This window comes from Fusarium subglutinans, assembly GCF_013396075.1.
Source record: "Fusarium subglutinans strain NRRL 66333 chromosome Unknown NRRL66333_c0000059, whole genome shotgun sequence".
In the NCBI taxonomy this organism is placed as follows: Eukaryota; Fungi; Ascomycota; class Sordariomycetes; order Hypocreales; family Nectriaceae; genus Fusarium; species Fusarium subglutinans.
This window is the reverse complement of record NW_023502122.1, coordinates 60,770-77,915: the sequence shown is the minus strand read 5'-3', so window position 1 is coordinate 77,915 and position 17,146 is coordinate 60,770. Positions and strand designations below refer to the sequence as shown.

Below are 17,146 nucleotides of genomic sequence, written 5' to 3'. Positions count from 1 at the left end.
AGAAATGTAGGTATCTTGGTCCTTATGACAATTTGTTGCTGGAATCTAGGCCGAACACCTTGTGGTTTTTGCTGACAGCGTGTCAAATCGACCTTCCAAAATCGGTACTTTGTTCATGGTTACAAAAGCACCAGTGCTCAAGTACCCCATCTAGCAGGGGTTCTAGAGTTGCTCCATTAACAGAACGACTTGAAAGTCAGTGCATTTTACGTCTCACTTAAAGTATCATCAATAGCTCGTTATCATAATCTGACTTGTCCCCGCCAAGTTTCGCTTCTCATCGATGAACAGACAGCCCCCAATTAACTCTTTTCACTGCGTTATCAATAATTCCTTGTGGTCATTAGTTAAGAATAATCGACAAAAACCTTTATTCCTTGTAATAACTCAAAAAAGGTGTATCTCTATCGTTGTGCCTTTTCGAGGTCGACCTGCCCACGTGTCTCTTCCTCCGTCATCTCTCGATCTGTCGACCCTGACGCGTCCTCACTCTTCGCAGGCGATTTGAGGCTCGTGTTTCCAACCCAGAACGTCAAAACCAGACTCAATCCCGAGCATACCGTAAAGAAGACAAACGTGTAGTACAGGCCCTTCATGTATGCATCTAGAATAATATCCTGGTCCTCCTGCGACAAGCCCATGCTGCTCAGCGAATATGTTGACGACGTCAATTGAGCGATTGTGTCATTGGACACGATACCTCTCCCACCGAGCTCTTTGTTTAGCGTGTTTGATAGAATGACGCCTGAGATGACCACTCCAAATGCGCCGCCAATTGTGCGGATAAAGTTTCGTAAACCAGTTGTAACTGCTCTGTCCTCGCTGCGGCCGTTTGCGTACATCCCAACAAGCGTAGGCTGCAATGTGAACCCGATACCCGCACCCTCGACGATGAGAATGCCAATCAGCGGCCCTAGCTTCGTTTCCCGATTGAAAATAAGCGTGAGCCCATTCCCAAGCGTCCACAGAGCGAAACCAGCTAGGATGCAGTGCATATAACTTCCCACGCGACTCATGTACTGCCCCGACAGGATGGAAGTGAGCGACGTTGGAATGACTACCGCTAAGATAAGAGCACCAGCAACCAGCGCGTCATATCCGAGTACCGATTGGAAGTAAAGCGGTAGATAGAAGAAGTTGCCGAAGTAAGCCAGACCCGTCAAGAAAGACTGCAGGTACAGCGCCCAGCAATGAGGCGCGCGGTAGAGTCGCAGAGGCATGATCGGTAGTTTTGCCAACTTCCATTCAAACAGAACAAAGAGGACTGCTAGAAAGATACTGATGATGACGGTGGCGATGAAGAATGCTGATGTCCAGGCATATGTGACGCCTCCTCCGGATATAGGGATCAGAAGTAGTAGCGTTGATGCGATGTTGAGAACTATGCCTCCGTAGTCGATCTTTTTTATCTTCTCCATGTACTCTCCAGATCGATGCTTGAGAGGGAGGTAGAACCAAATAATTGCTGTAGTAGGTAGAGTGATGATGGGTATCATCCAGAAGACCCATCGCCAAGTCGCAGACTGAACGATGGCACCGCCTAAGAAAGGTCCAATGCCGTTGGCAAGCGCGATAATGGCTCCTAACATTCCTGGTTGTTGTCAATATCGAGAGTGAAATCAACGCATGGCTTACTTACCTTGATAATATCCACGATTTTGCAGTGATGTGATATCACTCACGATAATCATGACCAAGCTATTAATCCCCCCACCACCAACACCAGCAATCGACCGAAAGACATACAACTGCACCGGCGTCTGTGCAAAACCGCACGCAAGATCTCCAACGCCCATAAGAAACAAGCACAGCAACAGCATATTCTTGCGCCCGAAAATATCCGAAAGGCGACCGTTGATAAGCTGAAATGCCGTAGACGCTATCAAAAACGAAGTTCCGATCCATGATGTCGAAGTTCCTGTTTTGAGCTCGCCAGCTACGGAGGGCGTAGCCGTTGACACGCTCGTTTGGTCGAGGAACGATACGAAGAGGCATACTGATAGGGCGGTTATAGAAATGAGGAGGCGTTTTTGGGGGAGGTCGCTGTTGCGTTGGCCGCCTATGCTTTCGGCGTCGCTTTGGTCTGTGCTGTTCTGCTCTGCTATTTGTGTGCTGGAGCTGCTGTCGAGGTTGGCGATTTGTATTTTCTCATCGTTGGGGACCTGACATGGTGACTCGTTCTTCGTGATCTGGTCGGAGCATGCTTGTGATGTGTTGAAATTCTTGGAATCGGGATTCATGTTGACGATCACTTGGGAAGTGCGACAAGACAGAGGGAGTACAAGAGAGAGCAAGAAGAAGTCCAGCTTCGCCAACGTCCTTGTATTTTGGACGCGCAGCTACCTCCACGCAAGCAAGAAGCGATGATCAATTTTGCAATGTCATCATCAAATTCTTCAGCTCACATATTTTCCGTCAGGAACCCTTATTCCCGAATCCCCCACCTTGTCTTCATTCGACGAGACACGAGCGCATTCGCAAAGGTCCCCATCGGCCAAGAGTGTCCCTGTCGGGAATAAAACGGCTGGTGTAGGCTTGTTTCTCTGTCGGCATCTTCTGTTCCGACGTCTGGATAAGTTTTCCAGGTGATGGCGATAAGGGTGGATCTTGGTGGGTTATTTGCCCACCGAGCAGTTCCTGGTGGGGATGGATGGGTATTGGGGATGCATATTTATTGCAGGGCGTTTTGATCAATATCTTTTCGATGTGGTGAATATTGCGATACTTGGTTCGAAAACTGATGGTATTGATAACAGATTCTTGTGGACAGAGACATCATGTCACGACTCTTTAAGCCATTGGCCGTTGGGTCAACTTCACTGGAGCACAGGGTTGTTATGGCGCCTTTGACGAGATACCGCTGCGACGATGATCATTGCCCAACTTCCATGACAAAAGGTTCATTAATGAAACGGGTCATTGGAGAATGAAAAATGAGGCTAACTGGAGTTCGTAGAATACTACGAACAACGCGCATCAACACCTGGTACTCTCATCATCAGCGAAGCAACCTTTATATCCGAAAGCACAGCTGGTTCCAACAACGCACCTGGAATCTGGTCCGACGCTCAAGTCACAGCATGGCGGAGTATAACCGATGCAATTCACGCGAAAGGCTGTAAAGTTTTTTGTCAGCTTTGGCATCAAGGACGAGCCGGCAACCCTGAAGTTCTTCAGAGGAAGGGTTACCCTCTTCTTTCCAGTAGTGCTGTTCCGGCTGATCCATCAATGGCGACTCCGCAAGAAATGACAGAGGACGATATCCAGACTACTATGGCGGACTATGTCTCTGCTGCGAGAAATGCTATTGCAGCGGGTTTTGACGGCGTCGAGATCCATGGTGCGAATGGGTATCTACCTGATCAGTTCTTGCAGGATACATGCAACAAGCGCACGGATCGCTGGGGAGGAAGTATCGAGAACCGCGCTAGATTTCATATCGAAGTCACAAAAGCAGTTATCGCAGCCGTCGGAGCAGACAAGATTGGAATGCGTCTCAGTCCCTACAGCGATTTCCTAGGCATGCTCATGGACGACCCAGATCCTCAGTTCCGCTACCTCATCGAACAACTCAAACCACTTGGCCTAGCATACCTACATCTCATCGAAGCACGAATTCGCGGTAACGATGATGCTGATTGCGGTGGTCAACGGACAGTTCGGTGGATTGTTGAGCTGTGGAACAACACAAGTCCTGTGATCCTGTCGGGTGGCTTCAAGAGTGATTCAGCCAAGACTGCTGTTGATGAGGTGTACAAAGGGTATGATGTGCTGATTGCTTTTGGAAGATACTTCGTTGCGAATCCGGATCTTGTGTTTCGCTTGAAGACGGGTGTTGGGCTGGAGGGTTATGATAGGACGTACTTTTATACTCCCAAGATCGCGAAGGGGTATACTGACTACGCCTTTAGTCAGGAGTTTTTGAAACAGAATGTTGCAAAAGCGTAATGTATGTTAATAAAAATGGCAGTAAACTATTATTATCAGGCTCGTGAATCGTCTTACAACATGTACTACGTTCTCTGAAGAGAGGCCCTAGACTCTTGGCTGATTGCTCACTACATTTGGTCAAGTGGCATGTCTGATTAAGCAAATCAGAGAGCTCGAGAGATGGAAATAGCTGGTGTAACAGTTTGAGAAGTGACGAATCCCCTGCCACGAAGATGAATGCACTAATTGTGATGTGATGAACATGACCCACGGCGTTGCACACAGTCGCATTCTGGAGAGGCACAGGGTATCAGTATTACCACGTTTAACGGTGAATCTATGTTTAAGACAATATCGCGTGGCCTTTCGTGACTCCAAAAACTAAAGCTGTCCTACACAGACAGATGTCCTGTGCAGCATCGCCAATGAAAACTGCCATAACATGTTGGTGAAGATAGACTATTACCGCGCAACAGCAAACGTTGAATGCAAAGATTCAAGATGTTTCTTATTCACTATCTATTTCAACGAACACAAGGGAGCTTGTATTCTTATTACAGCTATTGCATCACGAACAGCCAAGAAGTATAAATAGCGAGCTTCTCCCAGCATACAAGTCTCCCCTTAAAACAACTCGACAACTCTACTATCAAGAGAACATAATATCTAAGCTATCAAATTATCTATCTTAAAGAGATCACGATGTGTCAAATGGAAACCACCGAAGTCCAGCCCGCGGCAGGCTCAGATCGCGTCCTCGTCGCCTGTTGTGAGTGGAGAACCTTTAAGAGGAAAGACGGGTCCACGTATCGTAAGAAAATTCAGGATTGTGGCTCTTGTAACTGCATTTATTCTAGCAACTTCATTCTTCAGAAGTAAGCTTGGATAGGGTTGGAAGTATGTCGTATCAATATGGCGCTGAGCTGAGATAGCTTTACGATGAAAAAGAGGCTAATAAAGAGTAGTTGAGGAGAGGCCGTGGATGTAACTATTGGGATGAGAGGCTCTAGCTAAAGGTATAACTGTAGCTAGAATGTAAATAGCAGTCTATTCATGTGTTGTTTACGGATCTGAAGAATTAAGAAATGCCTTGCCCTGCTGCCGCTTTCAAGCCCCAGGCTTTGCTAGCATCTGCGGCAGTATCTGTGACAGCCTACTTCGAGAGCACATTCGCAGTATAACAGCAAGTGTTACCACGGGTAACGTTAGCAGTATGCTTTAAACAAATAAAATTTATGAGAAACAAAACATGCAGCAATATGCCATACGTTGGTAAACCATTGCCAGATTCTCACTAACTCGGGCAAAGCATCAACATTATTTATCCGATAGCTCGGCGATCTGTACAACTCCAACGTAACCATCAAGAACTAGATACAAGAACTTCCAATGTTACATGGGCTCATCCGACGAGAGCGATGGCGATAGGGAGGGCGTACATGAGGACCTCGCCGACCATAAAGTTCTTGCCAGCAACGTTGGTCTGACCGTCGCTGCCGGAGACGCTTGATGGTGATGAACCCTCGTCGCCGGTTCCTGAGGCACTCTCGGAAGCACCTCCGCCTGAGCTGTCGCCACTGCCACTGCCTGAACCGCTTCCACTACCACTCCCGCTGCCACTTCCACCTCCACTGCCACCAGAGCCATCGCCAGAGCCATCGCCAGAGTCATCATCCCCAGAACCAGAACCACCACCAGACCCTCCATCTCCACTCCCCCCTCTGCTCCCCGCACTAACAGCACTCCTAATATTCGCATCCTGAATCGTAACCTGCACCGGCTTATCCCCCGCCTTATGAATAACATTAACCTTCTGATCCAGTGCAGCCCTAAACTTATCACTCGAAATACTCTCCTCTTCATCCCCAGTGCCCAAAAGCTCTTTATCATAGATAGTCGAACCGTCAACGAGCATTTGTAAGCGATTACCAGACTTGACGCCTTTCTGGATGTCTGCGATCTTCACGGAGAGCATGACGCGTACGTCTTCACCCTCGGGGACGTCTTCGTCGCTTGTGGGGGGGAGATCGCACTTTGCTTCGGCGTTGGGAGGGGGCTTGAGAACACTGGTGGAGGTTAATGGATTGAGTCGTGGGGAAGAAAGGGCTTAGGGGAGACTTACACGACGGTTTTGTCGCCGGCGCCTTGGAACTCAGCGTAGTCGCCCAGATCAGCTTCCTTCAGGTCAATGGCGTAGTCCTGAGCAGGCGACGTTGGGGCGGCGCCCTTGGAAGTAGCAAGCGTGGTCTTCTCCTCCTTGCCTCCACTACCTGTAGCTGCAGCTTTTCGGGTTGTTCCATCAGCGGTCTGTTCACTATCGCCCGTCTCCTCGGCTTCACCCCCTTCAGTCGCACTGGGAGCATAGTAATAATTACCGTCGTCATCAGTCGTCTTCGCATCGCTCTTCTCAGTCTTTGTCGGTGCTACGATTCCTCTAGTCTCCTGCTGGGTGGACTCTTCTGGTTTAGAGTCAGCGGTTGGTTCTTCGGTCTCTTCATCCGATGGCTCTTCGGTCGTCTGCGGAACTTGGTCGTCTGCGGTGTCGGATGCCAGAGGGGTTGCCTCTGGGGTCTCTTCGGCCGCGGAGCTCAAGGCTTCTGTTGGAACGACGGGTGCCGCATCGGTGTCACCAGTAGCTTCCTCACCATTGGTATCTGTCTCTTGGGGAGTTTCTCCATCGGTCTGAGTAGCATCCACGTCTGTTGGAGCGGGGGCGGGTTCAGTATCGGTTGGCGCGGGCTGGTCAGTGGGAACTGGCTGTTCATCTTCTGTATTTGTTTCGGCAGGATCATCAGGAATGGCTGAAGGGTCATCCAAATCGGTAGGTTCACCAGTGGGATCTGGGGCAGGGAGTCTGGCATCGGACCCGTCGTCAGTGGGTTGAGGGTCATCTATTGTGATTGTCGGTCCATCATCTACTGGATCTGGGGGATTGGAAGGAGTGTCTGGTTGCTGTCAGCGAGAATTAAATAAATGCTTCAATCAAGCGCACCGCCATCTGATGGATTACTAGGGTCAGGAGCAGGAACATCTGCAGGATCTGTCTCGACAGGGTCGGCAACAGTTGCAATACTGTCACCGTCTGGCTGCGTATCTGTCTGGCCTAGACCTCTCTCAAGGAGCAGACCTAGTACGAGGCCTTTGAGCAGGCGCATGGTGAGGGGTGTGAAGTCGGATGCAATTGCAAGGAAGAAAGTAAATAGAGTACAGAGGGCAATGGTGAAGATCTCTTGTGATGTTCTTCTGCTGATGCTGTAACACAAGATCTAGCCATTGCCTTATATACCTGCATCCTCTCAGCTCAGCAAGCTCCCTCTTCCCCTCCAAGAATCCAGACCCGGCAGTAGGGGCCATCCCTTGAGCTTATTTATGCGCTAGTAGCCAAAGCTGAAAATGCACATTCCCATCGCCCAATATGCTTTGAGGTCCATCAGCCTTATGGGGCTCTTGGCAGCGCCAACCAGACAATATTGGGTGTTTTTAAGCGAAACAGGAAAGCCACCTTCACCGTCTTCTGACACATAATGACCCAAAATATCACGGAAAAGAGTTTGGTCCAGCTGATATTGGCAAAGCCTACAATTAGACATTTTTCTATTGACACAAAACAATGTTTAAGCTCGCCTCCGCCTCCCTCGGAGACTGTATCTCCCGGGCTGAGGCAGTGAGACGCCTAAAAACGCCACGCTCAATGCTAGGCTGAGTCTCTGAAAACAAGGTTAAACAGGCTTCTTTGCAGCAACTCGCAGCGGGTGAGCCTCGGTGTTGTAAACAAACAGATTCTCCCCTCCCTCCAGGACATCCCATTCGCCCTTGTTCTCCGTCTGGATCAGCCACATGTACTTGAGTGTCTCGGCGAGCATGAAGCTAGCCATGATGCCGCCGCGCACTCCGTCTCCAGACGGAGAGAGCACGTTGTTGATGCTAGCGAACCCCCCGCCAACGCGCATCGTCCTATTCTGCGCTAGTGTGTACGCCCACGCCACGTCGCGCCAGTACTGGTCGTGCGTCTTCTGGTACGCGTAGTACCAGCTCTCCACGGCCTCGGGTGCCTGGCCGCCCGAGAAGATGCCCTCCTGGATGAAGAATCCCGCACGCTCGTAGAAGAGCGTCTGGTTCTTGTTCTCGGGCTGCGCGAGCTCGTTGAGATCCCAGCTGTAGAGGGTTGGGCCGATGCCGGATGCTGTGTAGCGGTAGCCGTTGGCGCAGTACTCGCTGAAGGAGAGGCCGTAGTCGAGCCAGTCTGGGCGGTCTAGGGCTGAACTTCCGAGAATGAATGATCCGCCGATGAAACATGCGAGGAATTCGGTGTAATTGACTTGTTGCATTCCAGTGAAGGCGGCTGCCATCGTCAAGTCGGGTCGCGACGATGGATGAGAGATCAGATGCTTGATGGTAGAGTCGGCCGCCAGAGTGAAACGCTCACCGTAATGGCTGAACCTGTCTGGGTCATAGACATACATTTTAATGAGATACTCATAGGCTGAGTCATTACCCGACGTCCATCCACCGTACTCATCGAGAATCTCGCCTGTCTTGAGACTGAAGCGACCTCCAGTGAGACCAGGCCAGACCTCAGAAGATGGAGAGAGCCAATAGGACTCAGCGCGATTGGCTAGCTTACCATATTGAGGATCGCCAGTGAGATCAGAAAGGTGCTGCCATTCGAGAACAAGAGTGCCCATTGCCGCCAAACCCGCGTAGGCAGTTCCATCTTCAAGGCTGTCCTCGTCGGTAGATGTCTGATTCTCGATCCAAAGTGACCCGAAAGGAATTCCAGTAGGTGTATCAAAAGCAAACTTCAATGTATCGGCCAGTGTAGTAGCTTGATTGAGCAGCGCATCGACGTTGTCCTTATTGACTTTGAGATGCTTGAATGGCCCTTTCAGAAGATCATAGGCACTCAGCAATCCACCCAGATACCGAATGTTGGTCTCAAACAGACTAACAGAGGTAGGCTCAGGCGTGTTTGTCTTGGTAAAATTGATAGTCGGGATAAAGTCCAGAATAATCTCGACAATATCCGTCTGCTCCATCAAAATCGCAGTATCAAGACCATCAACAGCAGTGACGCCCCATCCATTACGGTCATCCGTGTAGTTGCTATACTTTGGTCTCAAAGAATCATGAGGGAACGCATGCTCGTAGTACCCATTCCACGCAAAGCGAAACATATCAATGATATCGTCCGCGCGCTTCTTCTGGCTGGGTTCAAACCCGGTGTAGTCATAATGCTTGCCACGCTGTTTAGGGTATCGCAATCCCCCGAGTTTCTGCTCAGAGATAGGGGTAGAAGGTGAAGTGAGTGCCGATAGCACAAAAGTGCAAAGAACGAGTGACAACAACATCATGGATTGAATGAGTGAATGCCACATGCTCAGAAACAACTGACCGGGCAACGCCGCATTTTAACCCAAAGAGCAATTCATTTGCATGTGCCGATGCTCAAATTTACTTTTTTGGTGCGTCACAGATGTGATTACCGCATGCTTATCATCATGTAGCATTGTTGCAGTTGTGCCTGAATTGAGCAGATCAGCAGGGGAAATTGAGTTTAATGCGTTAATTAAGACTATGCAGATGCGACTGCGAGTCGGCAGTTGTCAAAGCACCACTCGAGCTTTGACTTGCCGATGACCCTGGTATTGATAACCCTGTAATTTCGGCATCGTCGGAGGTTTTACATGCAGATCATCTGAGTTAAAATGTGTGCCGTGAATAATGGCTGCAACTTCGCTCCTGTAGCTATTGACCAGATTACGAATATATGGAGCAGTGGTCTTGAGATTTGGAGATCCGAACGGATAGACCGAGTTAATGAAATCATAGCGAGGTAGCTCTCGAACTGTGTTCATGGTGAAAGTCGGTCGCAAAGGTGTCGGACATAATTCAAGCGGATCTGAGATTTGGCTAATTGCCTGACCGAGACTTGAAGCTCTGTAGATCGAAACAAACATGAATGTGAGGGATTGGTACTCTTCTCTTGAGATGTCGTTTTGGGAAAACAGACCGCGCGGTATGAGAGGCTCTGCTTCAGGCAATTGTTGCTCAGTGGGATTCCGAGCTAGATATGATGGCGAAGAGGATGCCAGTTTGGAGATTTAAACACACAGAAGATAGAAGTGCTAGAGAACTATGTACTGGGACAAGAGAAAGAGATGCAGCTAATAATTGTACTGACAATGATTCCCTGCTCTGGTATATGTCTGGTGTAGACACTGTCTCTCCGATCGGTGTTAGACCCAACCCGCGCGCTTTTCAAAGCATGTAGCATCCTTCTTATCGTCCTTTCACTCTAATCTTTCAAGCTATGCTTATATCGCTGGCTTTTCAGGATACCCCAAGGGCGCTTTGTAACATTGTTCGGACCCCGTATGAAACGCAAACTCATAGGCCCGGATACTGCGGTCGGACTGGATCTTGGCTCCAGCTCCAGATTGTCCAAAATCCGAAAATAGCAACTGCAAAAAATATGACCATGGAGACCATGCGCTCCATCGCTGTGCTGTCAATTCTGTTGTTATTTTCGAAGGGTGTAGGAGGTGGGAGGAGAGGCACTGTTTCAGGCAATGGTGGCACGGCGAATGCTGAGGAATGGTCTGTATGCTGGTGGTGCGTCATTTTGAAGATAGAAGCTCTCGAGACGTCTTCATGCAGGTGAGAAAGTAGAGATGCCTCGAAGTGATTCGGCTGACTTACCTGCCTTATCTACCATTTTGACCCCCAAGACCATTCGCTGCGCCCCGTGGATCCGGGAGGCGCAGCCAAACCCTCGTCGAGATGCAAGGCATTGTACTCATGACCAATACACAGCAGTCTGTGTAATACAGAAATAGATTATCGATCCTCTCCAATCCGAGGTAAAGCTTAGCCACGGACGATCTGTGACAATAGTTGGGGTCCGAAATACATACTCAAGTTCAGAGACAACCATCTGCTTGGGCATTCCTGTGGGCCAGCTTCTACTCAGTTGAGGTAAGATTAAAATAGAGACATCTATCTATGAACTGACAAGAAACAGTTCAAGAGAAGAAAAGCAATATTTCGGCTTGAATATATATGATGAAACCAATCGCGTTCGCCACCCGGGAAACGAAAGGTAGGCCCTTCAGCTCTGACTGAACCCATGACCTAGCGTCAGCGCAAGGAGATATGTTGAGTGATTGACAAAGACACTCATAGTAGTGATGCATATAATGAGCATTTAGATTCTGAATGGACACTACGTACAAAAAGTGCTATGTATAGTGAGGACACACTGCAATCTTGGGAAAGGAAGAATAAGACTGTATCTCTTGTAATCCCATGTAGAGAAAGTAGCTATCGTCTTCAGCACCTTCACCATACACCCTCCTATAAGCTAGATTGTAGTTACAAGCAATAACATCTCAAATTTAAGCACACTGGCCCGAACCAGGATCAGCACTATTAAGATATCAGTAAACCAGATCCCCAGGTACAGTGGGTTACGATAAAAACTTACGAGAAATCCCAGACAGGATTAGATCCTTCAGGACCGCCCTCCCCTTGTTCATAAGAAGACCTGCCCCCGTGATCACAGCCATTGATCTCCCTGTGGAGTCGATCTGTGCAATCAGCCGAGGAAATACGGAGCCCATCCCCAATCACGTTTCTACCGACCATGACAGTAAAGTCTACCTTCTTCAAGGTGCTCAGATTAACACAGAAGGTCTTGAACTCTCCGTAGCGATAGTCAGTCTCGGCTAGGCTGCCGTCGGTGCAAAGGCGCTGGGCTGCTTCCAGGGCAGTGAATTTGTCTCCGCCCCATGTTTCTCCAGAGCGGTGACATTCTCCACTAACTCTGGGAATGGTGGCCAAGAGGGCGGTGAGTAGGAACGAGGGGTACTGCATGGTTGGATTGGGGAGCTGGTTGTTGACTTGTGAAGGTTGAGGGTAGATGGAAGAGTCAGGAGAGGGATGATATAGGCTTGCAATTGGATTTGTGGATGGAATAGCTTTGTAGTGTTCTAGTTAGGAGCTGCGGGTTCCCTCATTTATAGCCAAGTTGATGAGTTGCTGGAAGGCTGTAGTCTACTAACTCTGTGCCTTTTGTAAGTGCCTTTGCCAACTGACGAACAAAGGAGGCGATTACCCGATTGAGCAGAGGATTTACAGGCATGAGGATTAGAAACCTGTTTTCTATAATTGTATACATAGTTTGGCCCCCAGAAGCAGGACGCAAAGCCCCAAGTGATGATCAAGGACGATGTTATCCGGTTAATTCTGCAGATCACTGCTGTATATTTCTTCTCAACCGCATCGGAATCCCGTTCCTATGGGCCTGAGCCACAAAGAACGTTGTTTAAGCTACGTAGTTAAGCTACGTCGATGAAATCCTTTAATGGGGCTCTGTGCTGCTAAGCCTTCGCGGCCCGTGCCTGTCCGTTTGTGTAGCCAATCACGTCGGATAGATTTAAGTTTCTCCTAGCGCTTACTCAGTTTTAGCTTAATTCAGCAGGTGAATCTTGACTCGGACTTCAGCTCGTAGATGCAGATCCTCTCGTATACCATAGAAGGATTTTGATCCTCATGTTTCATGACGAGCAGTAGGAATAGTCATGGACGTCATAAGATGGGGGCTGCATTAACAAGGCAGATTGAAGTTATACAATCGGCATCGTACTAACTATAAAAACGCCAGGGATTCTTTCCAGATACACTGCTATTCACACATAACCTCCCTATCATCAACAAAATTTTTCTGCTACCCATCATTACTCTATCTCCCGCAATGAAGCTTGCATCCTTTTTCATTGCTATTGGGGCAACATCTGCCGTTGCATTTCCAAGCACCCTCCACAAACGCGAATGCCATGGATCAGGTGAAACCTGGGGCGCAGAGAAATTCCTCGCTCTCCAAACTGCCCAGAAGTATTGCGGTGGAATCATCAACGGCCCTTTCAGCACCGCCGGCCAGTATATCAATAAGTGTGTCAATCTGAGCAGCAACAAGAAGATGGACTTCTTCCTGCGCTACGACTCAGATCTCCCTGCCGATGGGCCTCCTCATGCTGTTGAGAAGAATTTGTGCACTGAGTATTTCCATCGCGAGATCAATGGGTGTGACCATGGAGGAAGGAGTTCCTATCCGGGTACTGAGGGAGGCACTGGCGCTCTTACTGTCTCGTGAGTATTGATATTCTACGAGCAGTGATCTGAAAATGCTAATGAAATATATTAGGGCTGATCCAAACGAAGGGAACTGTGCATAGGTTTTTGAGAGAAGTTAAGGACTTCAGTTAGTTGCGATAAGGATTCTTTTTAGGAACCCGAGGTAACACTAAACGAGGATCGATAGTATGCGATAGTCTGTTTATGTACTAAGTTAGTGTCTTGACTGACGCAATCAATGCTTTACCTTCGTATTTACCTTGGCAATTTAGTGTTTGAGAAAGTGCCAAGGCAAACGTGTAGGTATGAACCATATTTATGCAAGTAACTATCCTACTAGAAGTTCAAAAGCTGCTGGTTCCATTACTTCTCCTCGATCTTCCCAATTTGGGGATGCTGCTCAATAGCCTTCTTCGCCTCCTCCCATGAATTATCGCCATACAAGTGGGTCCTCAAATACGCCCAAGTAACCCTCTGCATCGCCGCCAACCTCTCAACACCTTCATCCTGACATTCCTTAGCGTCCCATCCACTAATGCCACCAAACCCATGCTTTCCATCCTTAACCTCGAAAGAAGCCTTAGGTCCTGGTGAGAGCTTGTAAGGGTCGTTGTGCCAATCTGCTCCTCGGTTCGTGAGATGGGGGCTGACGTCACTGTCGCCCCAGAATACAAGACAGGGGGTTGTCATGTTGGAGAAGTTAAGGTCGAGGAAGGGAAGCATTGATTTTCCGTTCTCGGAAGGGTCGTCGCTTGCACCGATGGCACCGAAGAGGACGCCGGCTTTGATGCGGGGATCAGCGACCTTGAATATTTTTCCGTCGCGAGGATCGGTGTTGATGGCGCCGAGGAGGAGAGCGGAGGACAGAGAACCGAGGGAATGTCCAACAACGGCAATCTTGGACTTGTCGAGTCTGCCCTTGATGAGAGGAACCGTGGTCTCAATGGTATCAAGACTATCGACGATCTGAACCAAGTCCTTGGCGCGAGACTCCATGAATAGTTCACTGATACTCTCAGCGTTCAGTTCAAAGCCTAGTTGGCGAGAGCTCAAGTGTGTAGGCTGAATGACGACAAAGCCATGGCTAGCCCACCAATCGGCAACAGGGCCGTAACCCTTGAGAGAGGAGAGATAGTTGCTTGGGCCGTGGCCGTGGGAGAGAACAATAATGGGGAGATTATCTCCATTGATGGGTGCTGTAACTTTGAGGTCGAGATCGACTCTGCGGTCTTTAGAGGGCAGAGTGACTGGTGTGAAGGTGAAGACGGGAGAGGCAGAGTTGACGGGGATGTCAGCTGCGCCGCCGATAAGAGAAGCGTTAGGAAACTCCATTGTAGAAAATTTTCGAACTTTAGATTTAGCCGAAATATGAATGTCTTTGTATAGTGAACTTGTCTGTAGATATTCTCGTTTACTGCGAGAGAATCTCCCATCTTATATATCCAACATCCACCTCTTCAACATGACGATGATAGTATCTTGACCAATCAGAGATTCTTTTCCCAATTCAGTATAGCCCTTCCTCAAGATCTTTGATTCGTTGGGTTTAGCGGTCTTTCATCGGACAATGCTATTTCTCCGTTTTTCGGCTGACGAAATCTGCAACTGTGCTTATGCTTCGGATTCATCCCCGCTTAACCTAAACTCCCATTGGGAGTTAACGCGGTTAAATATGCGGAGGTAATGTTAAGACCGCTGGTCTTATTAATCTGCGTGTGTTGAAGTCATTGGCCCTTATGTATGGGATTCCATTTGTTCGTGCTCGGTAAGCCGTAAGCTAGGTTGGGTGACTCTGTGACTTGCCAATGCATAAGAGCTTGAAACTCAAGTTCATGGAGTGAGTAGCACTAATCTGCTCATCTCCTCCACGACCTCTTCTATAAACTCCAAATGTGATATCTCAGCGACTGTGAGCCTTTTGATAGGAATTTGCCTGATCAACTGTGTAAAACCTTGCAGCAGCTTAAGTTTTTCGTTCTCTGGGTCCGATCGGCTATCGAGCAGCGCGACAGAGAAGATGGTCAAGATGGCTGTCATCGGGTAGAAGATGATGACCCTATACCATTTCAGTCAGAGTATGAGGATACGGCGACGGTAATACGTACCAGAAGCACTCGTGGGCCAGGACAGGTAGTGCCTTTTCCAGGTAAATCAAGATAGATCTTGAGGCGTCGATTAGAATCTGGAAGTTAATCCTATGGCCGTCATCGATCAAGTCGTCGATGGGTTTATCTGATTGAAAGACTCTGCATCGGGCTTGATGGATGAGAATAACGCAGTGGTGATATGATAGTCGAAGCATGATTGCCTGCGTATTTGTATGGGCATCAACAGGTGTCTGCTCCAGGAACGACAAGGTCGGTCGATGGTCAGATGGAAGAGTCACCCTCCAAGCTTCCAAGTCTTCATCTCGGTGCCGTATCCTTCTCAGTATTTCCGCCTCTGATAGTCTAGAAGCACCTATTGAGTGGAGGTCATTGTAGATCTTTGACTTCATGACCGAGAGTCGAATGTCCCATGGATAGAGCGGCACGGTGGAGGAGCTGCGACTTGAACATGGGCTCAAACTTAGGATATTGGAGGTCTGCATCTGGACGTAGTTAGGAGGTAGCGTAAGGTCGCAGTGATCGTCGTTGATGGTAGGTGGTTGACCAGTCCTATGAGACAAGTCTTTATCAATGCAGTAGCAGACCCAAAAGAGGTCACGTATATGGTGAGCATCGTGGTCTATGTTGTAAGCGTCTGAAGGAGAAGGGTATAGATGCGCGCCGAGTTGAATCAAGAAGCGCGAGGTCACTGAAACGAGGAACGATGCAGATTCCAAATCTCCCATAAAGTATTTAAAGATCATCTGTACAATCGGGAGTAAGAGGCCGATTTGTTAGATTGAAGAAGGGATACTTACGAGCATCATCAACGCCTCAAGCCCGTCAACCCTCATCTCGCGTAAGATGGTAGGTATTGAACCTTCGATTTCCAAAGCATATCTCTGACACCAGGAACCAATATCAGCCATCTCGTCGCCTGAGTCAAGGCCAAAGATGTCGCTCATGATCAGGACTCCGTACGCACAACACTTCGCACTGGTGGCATGCCGTTTAGTACCAGACATATATGCGAGAGGCAGCGTTCTCAGCATGAAGCAGTCAAGGCTCAACAGGGGGAAGACAAGAGATTGGGGAGATGAACAAAATCGCGCTGCTAGCTCCTCGACAATCTGACGGTCGGGAAGCTTTAGAATCTTGTGATTATCGTTTGAAAGGGGGGGCCTGGTGGAGCATAGGTAGGGCAGACGGTACTTGTCGATGATATTTGGTGAAATGGTCGAGCCTGTCCTGCTTTTGATCCATTGCTGGCCTTGTGGGCCGAAGAGCGGATTACCATTCACCAAACGCAAACCCTCTAAATAAGTTGGATTGCGATCATGAGCATCGCTCGCTGGAGAAAACATGATGTATTAGCGAGAGGGAGATGTAATATGCGAAGAAGGACTTTCACCGCTATAAAGGAGCCCCCCATCATCTTGTTCAAGCGAACTTAGCTGTCGATTTAGTGATTCGGTATTCGGAAATCTCGGAAGCTTAGATCTTCTATTGCAGGTCAGTTGAAAGAGCTTCAGTGAATTGACTAAAGAAGCGGCATACTGAAATGCGGATCCTACTGTCTTTGCAGCTTCGTTGTAGGTACACGTCAAGCCATGGTGTTGGCAATAGTCGCACTGCGGTACAGCGCGGTCACACTGGATCTAGGTGTGAATTAGCAAAGAATCCCCCTCATGACGAGCTTAAGTGCTAATATAAGGTCGAGGACCCCAGGACCACGGCGCGTCCCATCACAGTGGCTTTACTTAAGGACGGAAGAGGCTGCGGAGAAAAACTCACCTTCTTCCTGCGACACGAGTCGCAAGCTCGTGCTTTTCTTCCTCTTTTCGATTTTGGCATTACGATTGGTTACTTGGTGTTTATCTGCATGTTGTCTCTGCAGGTGGATAACAAGTAGTGTTAATAAGCCGGGAAAATTTCTGGTGTCCAGGCATGTGTCGGGTTTCCCGAGCCGGCAGTTGGACAAATCAGCGCTAATCGGG

General features: G+C 48.7%; 8 protein-coding genes across 8 annotated transcripts; 2 read left to right on the top strand and 6 right to left on the bottom strand.

Annotated features, from left to right (window-relative positions):
• Nucleotides 1-404: 404 nt before the first annotated feature.
• On the bottom strand, nt 405-2,240 carry FSUBG_5824 (major facilitator superfamily transporter; the record flags this gene model as incomplete). Its single annotated transcript, XM_036683962.1, has 2 exons — nt 405-1,591; nt 1,640-2,240. The coding sequence occupies 2 exons, from the start codon at nt 2,238-2,240 to the stop codon at nt 405-407; spliced, it is 1,788 nt and encodes a 595-aa protein (XP_036538608.1).
• A 537-nt stretch (nt 2,241-2,777) lies between these two features.
• FSUBG_5823 (NADPH2 dehydrogenase) lies at nt 2,778-3,948 on the top strand (the record flags this gene model as incomplete). Its single annotated transcript, XM_036683961.1, has 2 exons — nt 2,778-2,898; nt 2,957-3,948. 2 exons carry the CDS (start codon nt 2,778-2,780, stop codon nt 3,946-3,948), a joined length of 1,113 nt encoding a protein of 370 aa, XP_036538607.1.
• A 1,384-nt stretch (nt 3,949-5,332) lies between these two features.
• FSUBG_5822 (cell surface glycoprotein 1) lies at nt 5,333-7,085 on the bottom strand (the record flags this gene model as incomplete). The annotated part of the gene is made up of 3 exons (XM_036683960.1): nt 5,333-5,996; nt 6,053-6,875; nt 6,923-7,085. 3 exons carry the CDS (start codon nt 7,083-7,085, stop codon nt 5,333-5,335), a joined length of 1,650 nt encoding a protein of 549 aa, XP_036538606.1.
• Nucleotides 7,086-7,649: 564 nt separating this feature from the next.
• On the bottom strand, nt 7,650-9,278 carry FSUBG_5821 (mannosyl-oligosaccharide alpha-1 2-mannosidase; the record flags this gene model as incomplete). Its single annotated transcript, XM_036683959.1, has 1 exon — nt 7,650-9,278. One exon carries the CDS (start codon nt 9,276-9,278, stop codon nt 7,650-7,652), a length of 1,629 nt encoding a protein of 542 aa, XP_036538605.1.
• A 2,046-nt stretch (nt 9,279-11,324) lies between these two features.
• FSUBG_5820 (uncharacterized protein) lies at nt 11,325-11,802 on the bottom strand (the record flags this gene model as incomplete). The annotated part of the gene is made up of 2 exons (XM_036683958.1): nt 11,325-11,355; nt 11,414-11,802. 2 exons carry the CDS (start codon nt 11,800-11,802, stop codon nt 11,325-11,327), a joined length of 420 nt encoding a protein of 139 aa, XP_036538604.1.
• Nucleotides 11,803-12,682: 880 nt separating this feature from the next.
• Nucleotides 12,683-13,163, top strand: FSUBG_5819 (uncharacterized protein; the record flags this gene model as incomplete). Its single annotated transcript, XM_036683956.1, has 2 exons — nt 12,683-13,077; nt 13,133-13,163. 2 exons carry the CDS (start codon nt 12,683-12,685, stop codon nt 13,161-13,163), a joined length of 426 nt encoding a protein of 141 aa, XP_036538603.1.
• A 262-nt stretch (nt 13,164-13,425) lies between these two features.
• FSUBG_5818 (uncharacterized protein) lies at nt 13,426-14,394 on the bottom strand (the record flags this gene model as incomplete). The annotated part of the gene is made up of 1 exon (XM_036683955.1): nt 13,426-14,394. The coding sequence occupies one exon, from the start codon at nt 14,392-14,394 to the stop codon at nt 13,426-13,428; it is 969 nt and encodes a 322-aa protein (XP_036538602.1).
• Nucleotides 14,395-14,892: 498 nt separating this feature from the next.
• On the bottom strand, nt 14,893-16,513 carry FSUBG_5817 (transcriptional activator Mut3p; the record flags this gene model as incomplete). Its single annotated transcript, XM_036683954.1, has 3 exons — nt 14,893-15,118; nt 15,168-15,913; nt 15,968-16,513. The coding sequence occupies 3 exons, from the start codon at nt 16,511-16,513 to the stop codon at nt 14,893-14,895; spliced, it is 1,518 nt and encodes a 505-aa protein (XP_036538601.1).
• Nucleotides 16,514-17,146: the final 633 nt, after the last annotated feature.